Source organism: Thunnus thynnus, chromosome 7 (genome assembly GCF_963924715.1).
Source record: "Thunnus thynnus chromosome 7, fThuThy2.1, whole genome shotgun sequence".
NCBI lineage: Eukaryota > Metazoa > Chordata > Actinopteri > Scombriformes > Scombridae > Thunnus > Thunnus thynnus.
Window position 1 is genome coordinate 13,753,229 of NC_089523.1, and position 20,908 is coordinate 13,774,136.

Sequence of the window (20,908 nt, forward strand, 5' to 3'; positions counted from 1 at the left end):
CTTAGTCATATTCCACCACTGGTGGGAGGTAATCTTAGACCTTCAAAATATGCTGCCATGTACATTAATACTAACCAGTTGTTCCTCTGAATTCAACACAAAGAATTGAGTGAACCTTAAATCATTCTTTGAAGTCTCTAAAACATTTAAGAATATTTTTACAGACATTAAAAATTGATAAAGGCCTAAATTATTGCAGACATGACAAACCGGTCAGGGAAATTCACTTTTCTCACAAAATATACCATCACAAGTATTATAAATACTGATCAGAAACTGATGAGATCTTACTTTTTTCGCAGAAAGTGCCAGCATATCCGGGGGAACATGTGCAGGCTCCACTCACATGATCACATAGGGCTCCACTTTGACACTGGCACTGCTGCACACACCCCTGACCATAAGTGCCATTCACACACTCTGTTAACATAAGACAGAAAACAAATGAAGGAGACAGATCATCAGGAGTACAGAGTAGAAACACAGTATCTTAAATCTTGAACTTTTAACCAAATGTACTCAGCTAAAAGCTTTCTGTCGCAGTTCACAAGTAAATGTTGCCATGTGTTATGTTGTGTTATATTCTGCACTAAATACTGTTTAAAGAAGTATGTCATACAACTGGATGTACCTGGATTATATAACAGTCCTAAAACAATATCAACTGCTGCTGAAATAAAACACGTATGATAAAATGAAATGTCCAGCAAATTACTTTCGGTGTAATGAACAGAAAAGATGTTATAACTGAGGATCACCCCATGGTGGCAGCATTCACTAAAACATATCTTAGGAAATTCTGTGATACCTGATAAGTTTAACTTACTTCTCTCACAGTAGTCTCCGATGAAGCCGGCCTCACACACACACTGACCGGTGACAGGGTCACAGCCCAGAGAGCTTTCTTGGCACTGACATTTACTGATACAGCCTTGGCCCCAGTAACCAGATTCACACGCTAGAAACATAAGCAAACATTACTGTGAAAGTTAAGTAGAAGGTTATCATCTGTCCTGTGCTTTGCTTTTGCTGCTATTCTGTCATGCTGTATTTTTTTTTGTCTTCTCAGTTGCCACTCTAACATTGTCATGTTTTTTTCAGTGTTTGTTATGATGCATTTTATAGAGGAAGGCTTCTTACAAGTTGCACAGTCGTGGCCTCTTTTGCCAGGTGGGCAGACACACTGTCCGGTCTGTGGGTCACAACTGGCATCACTGTGGCATGAACAGCGCGTTACACAGCCTGGTCCATAGTAACCTAGGGGACACTCTATAGGCAACATGACAGTCATAGGAAACATGCTTTAGTAATCCACTCTGGTTTAAAGTAAAGAATATCTTTGATTTAAATAAAACTTCACTAAATACTTTAAGCAGTAACATAAGGAAAGTACAAAAGCTAAAAAGAATATAATTATTAAAATGTTTTGTTTGTTAAATCGCAGAAAGTTGTTGCAAATTCACCATTTTGGCAGAGTGTTCCAGTGAAGCCGGGCCTGCAGTCACAGACACCAGTCTGCTTGTTGCAGGAACCTTTGTTCTCGCAGGGAGGACAAGATGACTGGCATTTCATCCCCCAGAATCCAACAGTGCAGTCTAGGGAGTGTCAAGTATCTTTCAGATTAAGTGAGCAGTAATCCACTTATATGAGTTATTGCTATGTAAATCCCTAAAGCCACTTATAGTATAATAGAATAATTTAGAAGAAAAATGTATTAAAAGGTTTTGAAAGGGGTACATTTTCTGACATGGACAAGTCACTTATAAAGCAAAGGACAAGTTTCTAATTGGGTTGGCTTAAAGAGGCACAAAGAACACAAACCTCCTGGTGGTTCAGAGGGTTAAAGATAAAACTGCAAGCTTGTAATGTCAGTGAGTTCAGACTGGTCTCAATCACATGTCATCACATTTTCTACAGTCTACTACCACATAATTAGGTTAAAATTAATACTAAAACAAAAAAAAAACTGTTCAAAACAATTGTACCTTCCTGACATGAGTCTCCGGTCCTCCCAGCAGGACAGATGCACTGTCCAGTTATGGGATCACAAGGAGCTCCCCCACAGTCACAGGTCAGACGACAGCTCTCTCCATAGCTCCCAGCTGAGCAGGCTAGCAAAACACAATAAATAGTGTACAACACAATAGTCACAATGTAACACACACACACACACAAAAGCAAAAGACACAGTACAAGATTGCACAACATTGCAAAAATGGGTCAAGAAAGAGAACTGCAGAAGTGAAATTTTAGAAATACTCAGTCATTTTCTGTTTATTTATTCAGCCTCTGCCAATAGCCTCTGTAGTAGTAACTGAAGTAAATCACCCCTGTCATGACCTGGTCTGCAACTTAAGCTAAGTACAATCCAGAAAATATTTTTTTTCTCTCTCATTTGGCTTTGACAAATCTAGCAAGCCTAGACCTGGACTGTGCATTAGTGCTGACATACTGTAACTCTGCTCTGTTATCTTAGTCCATTCAGCAGACACAAAAAGTCATGTTTTCTATCAGAGGCTCCTGAATGATATTCAGTATCACTTTAGATCACAACACAGGGAGCTGAACTTTCCATCAACCAGCAGAGCAAATAGCCAGAGGACACCCTGGTGTGGAGGAACACTCATGGTTTTTGCTGCACAGTTTATAAAAAGAAGAACACCTGCGTTGACCAGGTGAGTTCAAGAGAGAGCCTTATTTATTCCACCCACTAAATCCAGTAAATCTATCAAAGCTGGCAGAGAATGAAAAGAAGACAGAATATAGAAAGATTTATATGCAGTACGTGATTGTGACAAAGCTGCAGAAATTCTGAACCCCATTCATAGCTGTTTGTGTCGTCATTGTACAGGCTCTATTGGCACAGGCACACATTCACACAAGAATTCAAACAACAACCACACATGTAGACACATGAGTAAGTATGCATGCTCATGCACTTCATATATTCACACAACAGACACGCATACTGTTAATATATCCATGATCGTTTACTATAAAAGTTAAAGCCACATGAGAGCGCTGTCGAGTCGAGCTCTGTGGAGGACCTTATACATCAAGACTTCAAAACATTTGAAAGGTATCAAATGATATTATGGATGTATACCAGATGTTTAGAAGAAACTGTAAATGAAAGCAGAGTTTACACCTAAAATATACTTGATGGTATGCCATATATATTGTTTTTCATTAATTATTACATATGTTAGGGAATGAAAAACATACATCTTGAAATTCACATCTTGACACATTCACAGTTCGATGCACAAGGTCCATTAAAGCAGCATTTGATGAGGTTTGTCTCACCTTGCTGACATTTATCTCCATGAAGTCCTGCAGGACATCGATGGTTACACATTCCAGTCCTCGGGTCACATGACCCTCCACCTGCACAGTCGCAAGGCTGCTCGCAGCCTGCACCAAAGAAACCGGGCTCACATTCTGTATCGGGACATATAAACACACACAGAACAAGGGAAGATTAACACAGTCGGGTTTGTCACATTTCAACTGGATTGACTTCATTGTGTGATCACTGTAGGCTGGTTTCACAGCAACATCTTAAACTGCTTTTCCATTATAGACCAATATATCAAAACTACATTGCAAGAAAACAGCAAGCAGCAAGTAAATTTCCTTCCAGCTGTTGACATTACTGCAACGATTACTGCTACAGGAAATAAACTTGGATCCATGTAACATTTGAATCTGTCAAATAGTCAATAACTTCTCGCTAAGAAGTTCAAGTTCGGCAGTTGACCTGAGAAAGCTGACTGTGTGGACAAAACCTCCCTCCTGGATATTGGGTGTTGCAGCTGTACTGTAGTTGAATAAATAAATGCATTTAAAACTGTTTTCCTGTGATGTGCGTATACCTTTCTCACACTGCGGGCCGTGGTATGCAGGCTTACAGAAACAGCTCCCCGTTTTGGGGTCACAGCCAGTGGAATGTTCTTGAACACAGATGCATTCCTTGGAACAGCCCGCACCGTGTGTCCACCTGGGACAAGCTGATTTAAAAACAGACAAAGAGCATGAGTTAGTTAGGCTGACATCCAGTTTTGTATGGTTTCAACATGTTCTTATGTTTGTATGATCTTACACTAGAAGGCTGTTTTTTTACATTCATCTGCAGAAGGGGGAGATTTTTCCTGCTCTTAACGTGAATCTGAGATTAAGACATGTATATACAAGATGATTTTGAGACATCATAACTAATTTGGAGCAAAGTGTGATGTGGAAACTTGAAGACTCCAGTGCACATACATTGAGAATGGACTTCTCTTACATCTTAAATACAGCAGTTAAACTTTTGAAACTAAAAATATTTGCATATACATAGATTTTGTGTTTATCAGCAAGGGTGAATATATGTTTCCTTTCAGACAGTTAATTGAACTTTTTTTGCTGGAAAAATCATATCAAGCATTAAATACTATTCAAAGCAGAGCATTTTCATATGTTTTAAAACATGCCTGGATTGGATCTTTAAGGTTAAGCAAAGAAACATATTTTCTTCATTTTTGGTTCTTTTGTTAAAGCTGTGGTAAGCATTTGGTCTTCGTTCAAGGAAAAAAAAATGCTGAAAGCTTCACTCATATCATGACTACGCCCATACTAATCACCAAGCTATCCCAATCCCAAACTTCTGCAAGTTTAAGTCATGTGACTACTGCCTCCTGTTTCACTTGATTTAATGCCAGATGAAAGTAGGGTGCATCACTCATCCTTTCTACTGTATAATTACACATTTAAATTAAGATCAGGCTGAATTCATTACAGCTCTAGTTGGTAGATCTCCAAACTTTATCTGAAAAGCATTAAACAAAAAGACGTATAAGATTTAGTTATCTATGACCTTTAAAATCAAAGCATAGTCACATCCTCAACTCACTGTCCAGCACATTCAATCTGCATGAAATGTTCCAAGATTGTCCCTGTTCAGCAACAAAAACTCAACTCCACTCCACCCTGTCCATTGGCTTTATGTTAGATGCAGCTGCAGGCTCTGGTTACACCCTCTCCACCCTCCAAATGTCCCGCTGCAGGATGGAGCAGACAGCTGTGAGAATCTGATAATACTCCTTGTCCACATTCTTCCATCATTCAGTTTGGTCTTAGAAGAGTGAGTCGCTTCCACACTAAGAGCTTAACACACAAAAATTCATCGCAATGTCTATCCGGAGGTTTAGGAGAAACCCTAAAACACTGAGGGACGTCAATATGGTGACAGAGGAGCTGAGGAATCTTTATTACAAGAGGCTGCTGCCGATAGAGAAATACTATTCTTTCCATCACTTCCACTCTCCAAGCTATGAGGATGCAGACTTTGACAACAAACCCATGGTGCTGGTGATGGGTCAGTACTCGACAGGAAAGACAACTTTTATCAGGTAATCATGATTTCAATGCTTGATGTATTTAAAAAACTGCAGATGTCTTGTGTTTGAATGTATTCTGTTGAATGTCTTGCACTGTGTTGGAGGAAAGTATGATAATAGTGGTGGTTTGTATGTGTATTTGTCCTCAGGTATCTAATAGAACAAGATTTTCTTGGTAGCAGAGTTGGGCCAGAGCCAACCACTGACTGCTTCACTGCCGTCATGTATGGAGATGTGGAAGAAATCATCCCTGGGAATGCTCTTTCAGTGGATCCAAAAAAGCCCTTTCGCAACCTCGACCCTTTTGGAAATGGCTTTCTGAACAGGTGATTAGAATCAACAAACAGAAAAGAGAAAGAGAAGGAAGGGGGGAGGGTGAGAGAAAGGGGAAATATTGGCTTGTTTTGGAGGAGTCACTTCTTTACTTAATTTATTCTGGGTTATTTGAAAATGTTTTGCCCATGTTCAGCCTTATCCATTAATTATATCAGCTACTATTTTCAAAAAAAGGACAGTGAGAGACATTTATGAGATTATTTTGAATGTTTTATGTTGAAAAATGTTTTCTTTGCAGGTTTCAGTGTGTTCAAATGCCAAATAAAGTCCTTGAGAGTATCAGCATTATCGACACACCGGGCATCTTGACTGCAGCTAAGAGAAAACTGAGTCGAGGTGAGATATGATACCTAATTTCCCTCTGATTTCTTTATCTGCATCAGTAGGAATTAAAGTCTTTACCTCTATATATCCAGTTTTAGACAGTTAAAGCTAGACAGCATTGTTGCCGCCAGCTGGATTTAAATTCCTTTAAAGAAAGGAGTAATAGAAGCTTCAGTCAAAAGCACAGCAGATGAAAGTAATTTGACAATGAGTTGGGAGGAGATGAGCAGCAAGTAATAGAGCAGGCTTTGCTTTGTTTTATGCATGCATTAATCTATGGGTGTGACTGGGCCACTGGGATACGTTACATGTACCTCTAAATCTTGAGGCAGTGAGGCTTGCCACATTACATACAGTGTTAATGAAAACCCTGTGTTTTCGTTTTTCGTGTCCCCAGGCTATGACTTCCCAGCAGTGCTGCGCTGGTTCGCAGAGCGTGTGGATCGAATCATCCTGCTGTTTGATGCACATAAGCTGGAGTTCTCTGATGAGCTCACTCGGGCCTTTGGGGCTCTGTGCGGTTATGAGGACAAGTTGCGTGTAGTTCTGAACAAAGCTGACAGGGTAGATTCCCAACAACTCATGAGAGTGTACGGCTCCCTCATGTGGTCACTGGGGAAAGTGTTTCGAACCCCTGAGATCTTGCGGGTTTACATCGGATCTTTCTGGTCAGAGCCAAGGCAGGTGTGTGACCACTACGAGCTGATAGAGCTTGAGGAGGAGGATCTCTTGGCTGACATAAGGAACCTGCCGCGCAATGCTGCACTGCGAAAACTGAACGATTTGGTGAAGAGGGCACGCTTAGTGAGGGTGAGAGATCTCAGAGGAAACATTCTGCATTAACTGAGCTACAGTTGTAGAGATTTTGTGTCTCATTTGTGCTTTGTCCCCTCCTAGGCTCATGCACACATTATCAGCTATCTGAAGCAGGAGATGCCAACCATTTTTTGCAAAGAAAGCAAGAAGCACAATCTCATCTACCAGCTTCCTGTAATTTTCACCAAGATCCAGCAACAACACAGAGTCCCAGCTGGCGACTTCCCCGACTGCACCAAGATGCAGGTCACACACTACTTTTTATTTGCTGCATCAATACCGTAGTTTCAGAATTTATGTACCTGTATGCCTTTGAGCCTTCTTAATCCTTGACATTTTCAACCTGACATTTTCAGGAGCGACTTATGGGTCAAGATTTCTCAAAGTTCAAGACACTCAAACCAAGTCTGATGGCTTCTTTGGACAAACTCCTGACCACTGACATAGCAAACCTGGTGCCCTTACTCCAACAACAAGAACTGAGGAAGAAATCACTTCATGGAGTGTTGGACGGTGAATTTCTGGGAACATTCAGGCCTGAGCATTACAGGAGAGATCCCTTCAAGGAACTCAAAGATGACGAAAGCAATGAAAGAGGTTCTGATGAGTGGGTTGTGGAGAGGTACAAGCCAAAATATGATGAGATTTTCTACAATCTCAGTCCAAATGAGGGCAAACTGAGCGGCACCAAAGTCAAAGAGTGGATGACGAGCACCCTTCTGCCCAACTCTGTGCTTGCTCATGTCTGGAGGCTGTCTGACGTAGATGGCGACGGCATGCTGGACAATGAGGAGTTTGCTTTGGCTGTCCACCTTATTGAGGGAAAACTAGAGGGACACTGGCTCCCCCGAGAGCTTCCTTCTCACCTGGTACCCCCGTCAAAACGGCTGAGTACAGCCACCGATGAGGAGTAAACAAGACATCAAAGGGAAGCAGGAAGCTGAGGATCTGTGTACATTACTTGTAGATCATTTAATACACATAACCCTATAGCAGTTTGTAAGTTAAAAAAACTAACGATATGTAAGTGCTGTTAAACAGTGTCCATTAAAGGACCTGAGAAGCTGTTTTTGTTGATCAGCAGCATCAAAACCTATGGTTTAACATTGATAGTTTTCATTGCTAAAATGTGCACATGCTATTTCCATGTTCACATTATCTGTATTACCAATAGCCAATTATCCAGGGTAATGAGAAAATACAACAGCAATTACAACCAATAAAGTGGATTTCCCCACTAGATTTCTGTTCCTTTTGCATTTGCAAGAGTTTATCATGTCTCACATAATTGTAATGCATTTGTTTTATTAGTGGCATTAAACTTGTAATGTTTGTAATGTAAGTTTTATTTTGTGATAGTATCAATGTCATCATTATTATAACCATTGTATAATATCAGATAGTATATATCTGTAACATTTTACTCACGCAGGTGGCAGAAGCGGCCATATAATCCTGGGGAGCACAGGCAGGCTCCATATAGACGATGGCAGTGTCCATTGTTGGGACAATTACATTTCCTTTTGCAGTGCTTTCCAAAATAGCCCCTTGGACAACCTGTGAACATGAATAATACCAGAGAGCTGTCACACTTTAGGATAGGATGCACACTTCTGTAAAATAAGCTTCACTGTATTAACAGCAAAATTTTTAACAGCAGCTTTTTAACAGCAGTTAAAATCCAAAACACATTCAGCACATGCTGACAGATAACCTAGAGCCTGGTTGTTCTGATGGCGTGTATGTGTGTGAGTGTATACAAACCATCCTCGCAGAGCAGGCCTTGTACCCCAGGGGGGCACAAACACTTTCCAGTTACAGGGTCACACGAGCCTCCATTCTGACAGCGGCACAGACTGTTACAGGCCTGCCCATAAGTTCCCTGTGGACAAGCTGGAGAAGGAGAGGGAGTAAGAAAAAAGAAGGGGTCATGGGGAAAGAGCATTGACATCTTAATAGTTGCAGTATTACTTAATGAATCAAACTGGGGGAAATTCCTTTGATGTTTTATTTAAGAGAGGAGAAAGTAAATATAGCCACAGAGAGGGTTATGCTCTAGCATTAAGAAGTCAGTCAACACTTCCACCCTCCATCCTGTCTTTCCCGATGGTATGTGCCCTTCTGACTTGTTTAATCTCTCTGGCCTTGTTAGCAATTACAACATGAACCAGCTGTCTGTTTAAGATGTGCCGAATTGTTATAATCCATTGACTGAAAGTCTGAAAAGAAAAGAAGAAGATACATCATCCAAAGTAAATGAACAGTACAGTGGGTGAGATTGTGAAACACTGATTCTGCTCCATTATGACAGAATTGATACTCTTTCTTCAGACATGTTGAGGAATCTTGCAAAATACACTGAGCTGTTTACATACCAATTGTATCACATTAATATTTCATAAAATACCATTATTTAATATTATTGGTACACCAATAATGCCCCAGGTATTTGATCAATGAATCCCTAGATTTTGCTGACAGAATAGTGACATTTTAAACAAGATAATTGTCTATAAACTACCTTTCTTACAAATATGATATTGCCAAGTGAATACCATAATTTCTTACCTAGCTGCCACACTAATTATGATCCATCACAAACAGGGTGATGAAGATATAGAAATGTTTTTAAAGGTTAAAGGTCTAACAGAGATGTGGGTTGTACAAAAGGGACTAGCACAACATACAGTAATACAAGATATCGTATTTTGCTAGTTCAGTACATAACATTTTAGGGTAAATGTATGCATTAGTAAAGTGACCACAGAGGGTCCAAAATTATGACCATCATTTTTCTTTTTTTCCCTTATAGACCACTGTGTTATTACCTACTGTAACAACTCCCATATCTTTGTTTCAGACAGTAATATTGTTCATCTTCTTCACCTGAAAATGCTGCCCATCCCAACTTATGGTATGCATCTGAATAACGCCACCCCAGGAACCTGTTTCTAAAAGTGACAGATTGCTTTTAACAGACTTATCCCACGTGGCTTTCCTCTCATGATTACCAGCCTGACTTGGGTTCAGACCAAAGACACCCATTAATCATGGAGCTGGATGGGAACAATGGAGCCTTGCTTTCTAACCCAGGAGTGGACATCCTTGGCCTAAGGCTGTGCACTCGCTGTGGGCTCTGGCCTCACTCCAGTAGCAGACAGATTGATTCCCCTGGTGCTCTTGTGTTCTGGAGCCCATAAACAATCCACTCGCCCACGCAGAGGAGCCGACAGGTTTTGATACATGGCCCTGAATCGATGCACACAGGGAGCTATCTCATCTCTCTTTAAAACTAGACCACATTGCTATGGGTGGTTCAAATAGACCTAGAGGTAGATGTGTCCTGTGGGAAAGACCTACGGTACCTGGTTGTGTGTGTGTGTTGGCTTGTCATTTATATGACATTTTTATGGCATAAATATATTTTGGTATCCCATACATTTACATATTACATTTACATTTTGTCATTTGGCAGACGCTTTTATCCAAAGTGATTTACAAGTGAGGCCAGACAAGCGTTAAAACATGCACATGTTTTGGTTGAAGACAGTCATCTATTTTTAATATTCATGCCCCCAAACTTTTAAAGAAATTGTCCTACAGTTCGAGAAATATGCTTATTCTCTTTATTGCTTGCTTTATTGTTACATGAGAATATCAATACCATTCTCCTCTCATGTCTGTATGCTAAATATGAAGCTACAGCCAGCAGGTGATTAGTTGAGCTTAGCATAAAGACTGGAAACAGCTAGCCTGGCTTTGTCCAAAGGTAACAGAATCCACCTACAGGCACCTCTAAAATGCACAAACTAACACATTATATCTCATTTGTTTAATCTGTACAAAAGCAAAGTGCAAAAAGACAAGTTGAGACTTGAGACGTTTTTTTTTTAAGGGATTAAACAAATGAGAACGTGCTAGTTACTTAGAGGTGCTGGTAGGTGGACTTTGTTACCTTTGGACAAAGCCAGGCTCACTGTTTCCCCTTCTTTTAGTTGTCATAATAAGCTAAGCTAACCAGCTGTTGGCTGTGGCTTCATATTTAACAGACAGATGTGAGACTGGTATAAATTCTCTCACCTAGCTATCAGCAAAAGAGAAAATAAGGTTGTTTCTAAAAATGTTAAAAGTTTCCCTTTATATAGACACAGGACATCCTGGGCAAAAAGCCTGAGGCTACTTAAAGGAAAACTCAAGATCAGTGAGGATGAGGTTGTGTGAAGTTTAGCACACTGCAGCTGTTGCAAAGAACAGATGTAACACACAATGCACAAATGTAACTGTAGAATATACCGTTAACTATACTTACTTTCATTGCAGATGACTCCAGTCCATCCAGGTGAACATTCACATCGCTCTCTATTTTCACTACACACTCCATTCAAACAGTCTTCACAGCTCAAACTGCAATCATCCCCAAATGAGTTGTCTAGACACACTGAAAAAAAGGACTGAAATTAAGTTTTTCTTTTCATAACTTCTTGGTCTGAATATTTAATAGTAAAACATTAAAATAATATTCATTTGATTTCGCATCAGACATGCATCATCACTCACACTTCTTACTGTACCTATGTGGCTCTCCAGTCTAAGCTCTCCTCGACGCTCTCTCTGAATCTCTAATTCTTCATCATTGTCACCACCACCATCATCATCATCACTGTCATAATGGGAGTGCAAGGCTGATGTGTAGTGAAGAAGCTGAGGAGCTCTGCGGAACAGTAGGTCTGGTAACCTGTGGACCTCCAGCTGCTCCTCCTCTTCTTCCTCCTCCTCCTCTTCTTCTTCGTCCAGATCTCTGCCATACAGAGCTAAGACATGCAATACAAAATTAGGTTAAAAAATGTTCATTTAGATTATTCAAGTTCATGGACATTTGATAGATCTGAAAATGATCTCATTTTCGATAATGGATTTCTGTGTGCAAACACATTAAATAAAGACATAACTATTGGATCCAAGGATAACTATGAGACAAATACTCACAGATGCAGGAGTGCTGGTCCTGATCCAAGCGGAAGCCCAGTCGACAAAAACACTCATATGTTCCCAGTGTGTTGACACAGTAGTGTTCACAGCCTGAGGTCTCTGCCAGGCACTCATCAATGTCTATAACAATAATACGCAAACAACACACAGCTGTGAGATTGACAGGGAAATGACAGCATAATTAAATGTAGACAAGGGGAGGTTGCACATGACAGATTTTTACTGGTGATGTACAGTATGTGGAGTTCAATAGCAGGTTGTGCTGGAGTGTGCTCAGGTGTACCTCATGTTTCTCCAATCAGATGAATACATTTCACTTCAGTATCCTCAACTGATTTGGCTTCTTTCATATATTCTAATGCAGATTGTGATTTTCACCTTGTTATTCATCTGACTGCTGCTCTAGACTGCATCCTGTCCCCTGGTTGCTTCTTGATGAACAAAATGTTCTGCTTTTCATTGTGTGTTCTGAAATGGCTTTGAAAAGCTTCATTTCTGAACAATCAATTATGTGCTTTGGGAATTTGTGTCCTGCACAATTGTGCCACAACATAGAAAACACTAAAAAGCACCAGACTAGGTAATCTGCTAACAATCTAGCACTCTTACCATCACAGCCACAGCCGTCTGGGTTTAGTCTGTGGCCTGCTCTGCAGCTGCACTCGTACCCGCCTGGGTAATTTCTGCAGAAGTGGCTGCAGCAGGACTCCCCACTGAAACACTCATCGCTATCTGAAGAAGGCACACAGTGATACACAGTTGGTTTCACCAGATTGACAGAAAGAAACAGAGATCAGAAGGTGAATGATAGTGAAAGTATAGTGAAAGAGGACAGAAATCAAAGAAGGAACACGTTACTGAGAGAAGTTCTTACCTACACAGGTCTTCCCGTCCTGGTCCAGCTGGTAGCCATTGTTGCAGGAGCAGAGGGGACCGTTGGTGGTGTGCTCACAGTGATGAGAGCAACCTCCGTTGTTCTTCTCACAGCTGTTGACGATCTCCATCTCAATGCCTGGAGTAGAGAGGACCAAAACCACAACTACAATGCATAACCAGAGCTGAAACATAAGAACAACGTTATGGGGCATTTCTGGATAATGAGAACTATTTTGGTTTGTTCCACTCTTGTAATTACTGGCCACAGATGAGAGGAAAAAATACATCCTTAAGCACAAATATAGTGTACATTACAATGGAATTAGAGAGGTAAAGGACATTACCTTCTGTTTTTTAAGAGTACTTCTGTGGTTATACTGCACCTAATATGACTTGACTTTTTGATGTACTCTATCAGGTGTATCTTTATTGCTGTTCCATAATGCTTTCTTATCCCCCTTAATGTTTTCAAGGGGGAGAATTTGTGCATTGCAAGTATGCATGCAAGTTAGAGGGACACTTGCTATCTATGTTTCTTATCAAATTTGAAATGTTTATGTTTAGTTTAGTTTAATTTAGTTCAATTTAGTTTAGTTTGTCCTAGGTCTAGGTGAGATCCTAAACTGGCCTTTCTGGTCAGATAATTATGTTTGACTACTTGGTCAGAAAAAATACTGTGGTTTCTTGTCATTTAGGACATTCCTGAAGAAGATCAGAAGACTAGATTGTAATCTGTTCTCTACAGGAAGCCATGAGAGATTTCTGTGCATTTGGAAAACATTTGTGCGTATTGGGAGAACTAGTGGCTTTGTTTTGAGCGAGTTTGAGTTTTTAGATCTTTCTTAGCTGCAGATGACCAAATGACTGGACAGTACTCAAGGTGTGACAAAACTAAAGCTTGGATCACTTGGCTCAGAATGCTTGATGTTACATACCTAGAAAATTTCCGGGTAAAGGTGTTTTAGTTACTATATTATCAATGTGTTCAGTCCACATAAGTCTAGCATCCAACAAAATGCCAAATAGCTTAGTTTTTTAAAACCTGTTCTACTGGCTTTCCACCAAGTGGTAAACTTAGTTGAGAATTACTGACCAGCACATGTCTAGGTATAAACACCATACATTTTGGTTTAGAAATATTCAGCACTAAGTTGTTCTTGCTTACCCACTCAGCCACTGTTCTGAGCTCAGTGCTCAGTACACCAGTTAGCTCTTGATATGTTAATGCTGCACTGTACATAGTTGAATCATCTGCACACATAACCATTCTTGCTTTATGTAATACTGATGGGACATCATTTGTAAATATAGAATATAGGAGAGGTCCTAAGCAACTGCCCTGAGGAACCCCACATTGTAACTCTTTGCTATCAGAAAAGCTGCCATTGAGTTGTTGTGAGGGTATTTGGTCGTCTGCACTATGAAATGTGTTGAACAATAAGTTGAAATTGTGGAAGGGATCAATTTAATTTCTGCTGTAATCCTGACTGTAATAGAGTGAACTCTTGTCTTTACTTACGGTAGCACTGTTTGCCATCAGCACCAAGTTCAAAACCAGGAAGACACACACAGCTAAAGGAGCCCAGCATGTTGACACAGCCATGGGAACACTTGGCCTGACCTGAACTGCACTCATCAATGTCTAAAGGAGACAAATAATAACACACACAGATAACGCATATAAATATAGACACACAAAGAGACTGAAAAAAATAAGATCCCATGAGCATAAGAAAGTCATCAGCAATTCATATCAATAATTTTTCTGTTTTAGGATGTTGCAAGACACAAGAATATATCTCTAGCTCAGATTGAAGTCAAGGTCTAGAGTATTTCAGAGTTTATGAAATTGAAATATGTCTTCTTGTCCTGAAATCTTTGACCTGAATTATGTAACCTGACCCTCTTGGCCAAGTTGCAGTTGACTCTCACAACCACAAAGGCATGGGCGATTATCAAACACACATTTACACACATTTTCACACTTACACACTGACACAGTCGTTCCATTTCATATATTAACTAACCTAGTAAGGGGCTGAGATCAAAACAAGCCTGTAATGAATAATGCTTTTGTTTAGAGCTTGGTTTCTGACACTATAGGATAATAAGCATTATAAGGCATTACAAAAGAATGCTCCCAAAAAAACTGGATATGTAGAGAGAATTTCAGAACAACATAGCAAATACTTCAGATAGCTCAGATTACTCTGACCTCTTCTCTCTGCCATAGGAGGAACACTAAATGTTAGTGAGATGGGTTGTGATAATAGTTTCCAACAGCAGCTTCTCAAATCAATACAGGTCTGTAGTGGAGCAGATTTGCTTTCAGGGGGAGGTTTAGTGTGGCTGTAACTTGTGGAATAATCATAAATGTTACTCTCTTAAACTGTAGCACATTCTTATCTGCTCTTCAACATTTTGTGTTCTTATATCTGATTTCTCACCTTCACAGTTCTTGCCATCTCCAGCCAATGTAAAACCAGGTCGGCAGCTGCACTGAACCCGGCCACCTTCTGAAAGACAGAGCTGGGCGCAGTCTCCATTCCTCTCCTCACAGGGGTCCCTCACTGACACAAACAAACACACAGAGAGTGACGAACACACATATACAAAAACAAAGTCAAGTTAGCCCAGCAAGTGATTCCATGACCTTTCTAGTTAGTTCATAAGGGCTGTTTTAATTCTCATTCCTAAACTTCTAAATGCGACTCCTGCATGTGCGGCTTCTTCTGTTTTATGGATATGATATCTGAAAAGTAAAACATACTTAACAAATATATGTTAAAATCCAGGAGGAGAAATCAGAATCCCTGCTCTTTACTGTACAGTGACTGTGACAGTGACATATCTGCCTCTCAAATCCATTTTCTACATCTTCCTACCTTACACTCTACCAGGAGCCACAAAACTTTTGCTGTAACTCTGCTGTAACTCAGTATGCTTAACTGTGATGTATGACATATTCCTGCATGTTGAAAACATCTGATGGGAAATAACTTACATTCACAGTGCCTCCCATCTCTCTTTAGCTGGTAGTTCTTTCGACACTCACACTTATAGTGATTGTTCCCCATGTCCACACACTTATGCTCGCATCCACCATTCAATACAGAGCAAGAATTCACAGCTTGAAAGCAAAAGAGACACAAACATACATGGTAAATAAACTCAGGTATCAAATTACAGGATCAATTGTAAAACTCTGACCAGTTATAGGACATTTAAAACCTGAACTCACAAAAGACGACAGATATAATTGAGTCTGTTGGCAATCTAAAGTGGCTTTCACACCTCGAACTCTGCAGCCGTGTAATTATGGAAAACACTTGGGTAAAGGCTGGAAACTGGAAAATGATATTCAAGCCAGGTCCAATGGGTACCCCTGGTTACTTTATAATGATCTTTCCATCCCATTACTCCTGTGATTTAATGATGTGCCAAATATGAATATCAGCCGTGTGCCTTCTGGGTGCTCTAAACACAGACATGATGACACAGAAGTGCTGTAAAACTGAGAGAACAGCTGGCTTTTAACACTGATGACTTCAACAGACACAATTAGCTATCCCGCTGCTTCTATCCTTGTCCTCCACCACAAAGCTAAAGTTGGCAAATGTATGAGTATAAAGAGAGAGAAATAAGACCAAAAAGAAGTGAAGGAGCTCAGCAAGTAACAAATTCTCTCATTACCTACAATTTTTATGGGGCTAAAAGTACTTTACCACCTCCCCTTTTAAATCACATTACAATTCCCAACTACACACTGGAATTAAACACTTAAGCTCAACACCTCTATTCTTTTAAGAGTTATCACATTCATTCAAATACAGATATGGGGATATTCTCTCTTTCACACTTGACTGATCTGGAAATAAGCCAGAAACAAGTCAAGGTGTGAATCAAGTCTAATGAGGACCAACAGGAACCACATGGTCACTCTAATTTTCACACAATGGGGTACGTGAGAAAATCTCAAATGTGTGTTGGTTGTCATATTAGATCAACATTCTGTCATGTTTGTAGCATGAAGAAACATAAAGCTTTGAAAAAGTCAGATTTTTTAAAAATGGTGGATGTGGTGGTGGTGATGATTTCATGCATTTTTAGACGTTTACTAGCATGATGACACTTTCAGCTGTCAGAATAAAAAACCCAGATGCTCTTTTGGATGTTAGTGAATAGATTGTAAATCATACACAATAAAGCCTTAAATATTTATTATATTATATTATATTATATTATATTATATTATATTATATTATATTATATTATATTATATTATATTATATTATATTATATTATATTTTTTTAAATTGCATTGTTCTGTGTGATAATATAAATAGAAATAAATATGTCTGTTTAGTGCTTACCAATGCATGTCCGACCATCAGTGTGCATGCGGAAGCCTTCGCTGCACTCACAGTGATAAGAGCCCGGTGTGTTGACACATGTTTGCTGGCATCCTCCATTGAGCACTGCACACTCATTTACATCTGAACACATGTTATACATATTTACACATACAGACAAATGTTCATTAAGAAAACTACTCATTCACAGTACAAGATCTTTCCATAAAACACAAGAGTTCACAATTAGAACCAATACAGCAGACATTAAAACATAGACTCTTTAGGAATGTTGAGAATGCCTGTGTGACTGTGTTGTAGACCTAATTTACAAGCTTGCTAGTCATGAACACGGCACAGTTCGAAAGCTCATAAATTGTCTCTCTGCTTAAGTCATCTTTTGTGTTAAAACTGTCACTGGAGCTTGTGGGAAAATAATACTTTAATGAGAAGCTGAAAGGAAGCCTAAATTGAGCAGCATTTTAGAAACAAGACATTTATTACATCCTTAATAAAGTCTCACATTCAACTTTGAGGTGGTCTTGGCGTGCTCCAGTAGCCTACTGGTTTAGACACATGCCACATAACCGCAACATCCATGGCTCAAATCCTGCAGCGGATCTTTGTTGTATGTCGCCCCCCATCACTCTCCCCCTTCATTACCTGTCATATCTACACTGTCCCTATAATAAAGGCATAAAATGCCAGCAAAAAGTATTAAAAAAAAACCTTTGGGGTGGTCTAATTAAGCATTCCATCTGCAGTGAGCCAAATAAAGGAAAATGAGAAACACATTTTTAGTATTAACGATTTAAAGAGTTGTAGTTGTGTAATTTGATCAAAAAAAATTTCCATATTCACCTTTTTGCAGAAATTTTGTTTTGAGTATTGAGTTCACAGTTCAGCTGTCATGTATATAATAAGTCCCACTGCCACTAAGGAAAATACAAAGACCTGTCTGTCCCTGCTAATGTGCAAAGACAGTGAATGACTACCTGCTCGAGCATTGAAACAACATATTGACTTTGTGTTCTAACTCCTCTAGGAAAGAATATGCATGCATTGGGTCTTTGGGATGAATGATGAATGGCTTATCATGTTGTTTGTGCAGTAGTATGCATGCAATCAATGTGTTTCCTGTACAGGAGAGACTTCCTCAGCAGAGGGTCCATATGGCTGCATGTGTGTCAGACTGAAACTCATGCTCCACAGAGACAGACGAGCTCAGTAGACAACATACCTGAACACTCCATTCAAGGACAATGTGGCTTTACTACACATCTGGACAACACATCACACATCCTCCCATCCTCCTCCTGGTTGTCATCTCTAACTTTCAGGGGCTTTTTCAGTTGCAACAGTGATGACAGAGGAGATGTGTGCAGGGAGGGCAAAACAGTGTTGCAAATGTTTTCTTTTTCTTTTTTTTGAGTGGTGAGTGGGTGTGTAAAACACTAGGAACATGTGGTTCAGCTTATTTGAGCATGCAACGCTACCATCATTTAGGTTCCTTACAGGTCAAAGCACTTCCCAAGTACTGCAAATATAAGAAATAATTTTAAAATAGTTTGCATGCATGTTTCCTTGTGCATGTGTGTCTCTACACCCTTTCTCAGCATTTTCACCTCTCCGGACCCGTGGGAAAAGCCTTCCCCAAAACAATCTCAAGACTATTTTAATTAGCTTGAGTCCAATAATAGGAGCTAAGAGGAGGAGGGGTGTCAAAGTGGAGGCCTTTTGCAAGCAAAAGAATCCTTTTCATACCCTGCATATTAGTGTGATCAGGTTAAAGGAATTATTACCTGTTTGCTCAGTTTATTTAGGAATTTGCCTGAGTGCTAAAACAAGTAATGCCTACACAAAAAAAATCACATAATCATTACCGGCCCATTATTCTGGGCTCTTTTTTACTTTAACACATTAGCAGCCATTAAACAACAGACGCCGAGGGAGGTTTGTCAAGGTTAATATACTTATTGGTCTCCTCATGTGAGAGGATTTCAATGGGAGACACACAATGGCTGCTTTTCACCAGTGAGTGAGGTGGTGTGTGTGTGGCAGCAGTGGCGGGAGTGGTGTCGGAGGTCGAGAAGCATGAGGTCTGAATGGTATCGTGTGACATCGTCTGGCTCTAAGCTGAGCTGCTGAGCTAGCATCTACAACTAGACAAAGTTGCAGACCAAACATTTGGGAGCCGTACTTTAGTGGCACAGAAGAAGGAAATCAACAGCTGGTCTTTAGAACCACAGCGAGTGAATTTACAAAAAACAAAAGGATCTGAGGCACTCAGGTGTGAAAACAAAAATGTATCCGCATCACCTTATCTTATAGGGTTTATCATAGCATATGTTTTTACTTTAACGACAGATTCCTTTAAATTTTACTACATGTTCAGATGAGTAACAGAAGTGCAGAAGGGTGATTCAAAGCTCCAAGTGGTCAAAGGAAGTAGTTTCACTTATCTCTCAGTTTCCAGAGGGAGATACCAGCTTTGAAAGTCCCAAACAAAAACCCACTATTTTTCTTTCTTTCTTGTGGACTTCAAACTCACCGTACTTCCCCATAAATACGACCACACATACAATTCACACAAAAACCTTTAAAAGAACAATTTCACAGCTGCTGAGGCTTCTTCCGTTTGTCCTCTCCAGTGGGTTAGCTCTCAGACTTTCAATTATTACTAAGTGACAATATCCTGTCTTAAAGGTTAAAGGTCAGGGGCACTTGTTCACACCTGTAGCTCTGAGGAACAAATGGGCTTCAGTGCCCAACACTCACTTGGGTATATTTTTGTCAGATGAGACAGCCAAACTGAGAAAGTATGCTGTCTAACAAGAGAAGTTATTAGAAACCATGTGCTGACTGTGTGGTTGGCTCAGCCCTTTAAAGCCTGGAGTCTAGACAGTTAACCTTCAGTAGGTCAACCTAAGCTAGAGAATTCCAATTCAATGACCTACAAATATTTCTGCAAAATCCTAAGGGTCATTGCATTCATCATAATGGGTGATTTTGACCTAATGTTCAGGCACACATACATTTCATGCATCTGGAATATGGATGGAAATCATCTCTTTAAATAACTATTTTGCATAGTGTGGTATAAAAATGTTGGACGTTGGTAAAATTATTCTTTCTTTTCTAATTCATATATCTGGAAATTTCTATTTAGTGTATTCAGACACAGACAAGCAAAACACATGCATTAAAGGTACCTACACTAGTGGTTTGTATCTCATGCTCCCCCAATGCACATGAAGATGCACATGTACAGCACAAGAACAGGGGTGATGTGATACACATTTCTACCAAGGATAGAGTCCAATTATGCACATTGACTATTGGTTGGCAGTAATGTAACACAAAAAGTAGCATGTACAAATAAAAGCAAAAGAGAAGAAGAGAAAAGCATCAAGCAAGTGTTTATAATGGAAGCTCCACAGGATGCCTTTAACTTTAACTGTCTTACAACTACAATGAAATTGAGGCAGGAAAGCGGGCTACCACTGTAGGGAAGAGGATGTTTGAGGTAAAGAGGGTTGTGTTTATTTTTTTACTGATAAAAATACTGGCTAATGGGTTTCATAATAAAACTTTTTTTTTTAAAGCTGACTTGTCTACTTATCGGTATTTTTGTAGAGAAGTTGTCCAAATTTCACAGCAGTGGTGTTTTCTTACTGAATATGGGAACCTGTGTCTATAGCTAATTGCTATTTTCACAAAATAAAAAAAAAGAAAAAGAATTGAAATGTTTAAATTGTCTCCCAAATTTAACATTGATGTTGTGTTGACCACCCTGTGTGACAGCTGGACTGCAGAATTGAAGACAGCTTTTTT

General features: G+C 39.7%; 2 protein-coding genes across 5 annotated transcripts in view; one reads left to right on the forward strand and one right to left on the reverse strand.

The window, feature by feature from the left end:
* Positions 1 to 20,908, reverse strand: part of egfem1 (EGF-like and EMI domain containing 1) — a 61,718-nt gene that overhangs the window by 18,251 nt on the left and 22,559 nt on the right. For all 4 annotated transcript variants that reach the window (XM_067594458.1, XM_067594454.1, XM_067594455.1 and 1 more), the window contains exons 6-23: positions 17,096 to 17,218; positions 15,727 to 15,852; positions 15,170 to 15,292; positions 14,242 to 14,364; positions 12,721 to 12,858; positions 12,456 to 12,578; positions 11,844 to 11,966; positions 11,429 to 11,668; positions 11,167 to 11,295; positions 8,622 to 8,750; positions 8,286 to 8,414; positions 3,876 to 4,010; positions 3,307 to 3,441; positions 1,986 to 2,111; positions 1,464 to 1,595; positions 1,141 to 1,269; positions 827 to 958; positions 292 to 420 (exon numbers count right to left, since the gene is read on the reverse strand). In XM_067594458.1, coding sequence (XP_067450559.1) covers positions 292 to 420; positions 827 to 958; positions 1,141 to 1,269; positions 1,464 to 1,595; positions 1,986 to 2,111; positions 3,307 to 3,441; positions 3,876 to 4,010; positions 8,286 to 8,414; positions 8,622 to 8,750; positions 11,167 to 11,295; positions 11,429 to 11,668; positions 11,844 to 11,966; positions 12,456 to 12,578; positions 12,721 to 12,858; positions 14,242 to 14,364; positions 15,170 to 15,292; positions 15,727 to 15,852; positions 17,096 to 17,218 — 2,424 coding nt within the window. The remainder of the gene's footprint in view (positions 1 to 291; positions 421 to 826; positions 959 to 1,140; positions 1,270 to 1,463; positions 1,596 to 1,985; positions 2,112 to 3,306; positions 3,442 to 3,875; positions 4,011 to 8,285; positions 8,415 to 8,621; positions 8,751 to 11,166; positions 11,296 to 11,428; positions 11,669 to 11,843; positions 11,967 to 12,455; positions 12,579 to 12,720; positions 12,859 to 14,241; positions 14,365 to 15,169; positions 15,293 to 15,726; positions 15,853 to 17,095; positions 17,219 to 20,908) is intronic.
* Positions 5,012 to 8,194, forward strand: LOC137185919 (EH domain-containing protein 2-like). The gene is made up of 6 exons (XM_067594459.1): positions 5,012 to 5,393; positions 5,531 to 5,707; positions 5,956 to 6,053; positions 6,439 to 6,851; positions 6,939 to 7,103; positions 7,214 to 8,194. The coding sequence occupies exons 1-6, from the start codon at positions 5,173 to 5,175 to the stop codon at positions 7,769 to 7,771; spliced, it is 1,632 nt and encodes a 543-aa protein (XP_067450560.1). The 5' UTR covers positions 5,012 to 5,172; the 3' UTR covers positions 7,772 to 8,194.

Excerpts from the sequence above, each read along its gene's own strand:
- LOC137185919 (XM_067594459.1), top strand. The coding sequence starts at position 5,173 with ATGTCTATCCGGAGGTTTAGGAGAAACCCTAAAACACTGAGGGACGTC. Across the intron at positions 5,394-5,530 it reads GGAAAGACAACTTTTATCAG|GTATCTAATAGAACAAGATT; the intron begins GTAATCATGATT and ends ATTTGTCCTCAG. Across the intron at positions 6,852-6,938 it reads AGAGGGCACGCTTAGTGAGG|GCTCATGCACACATTATCAG; the intron begins GTGAGAGATCTC and ends GTCCCCTCCTAG.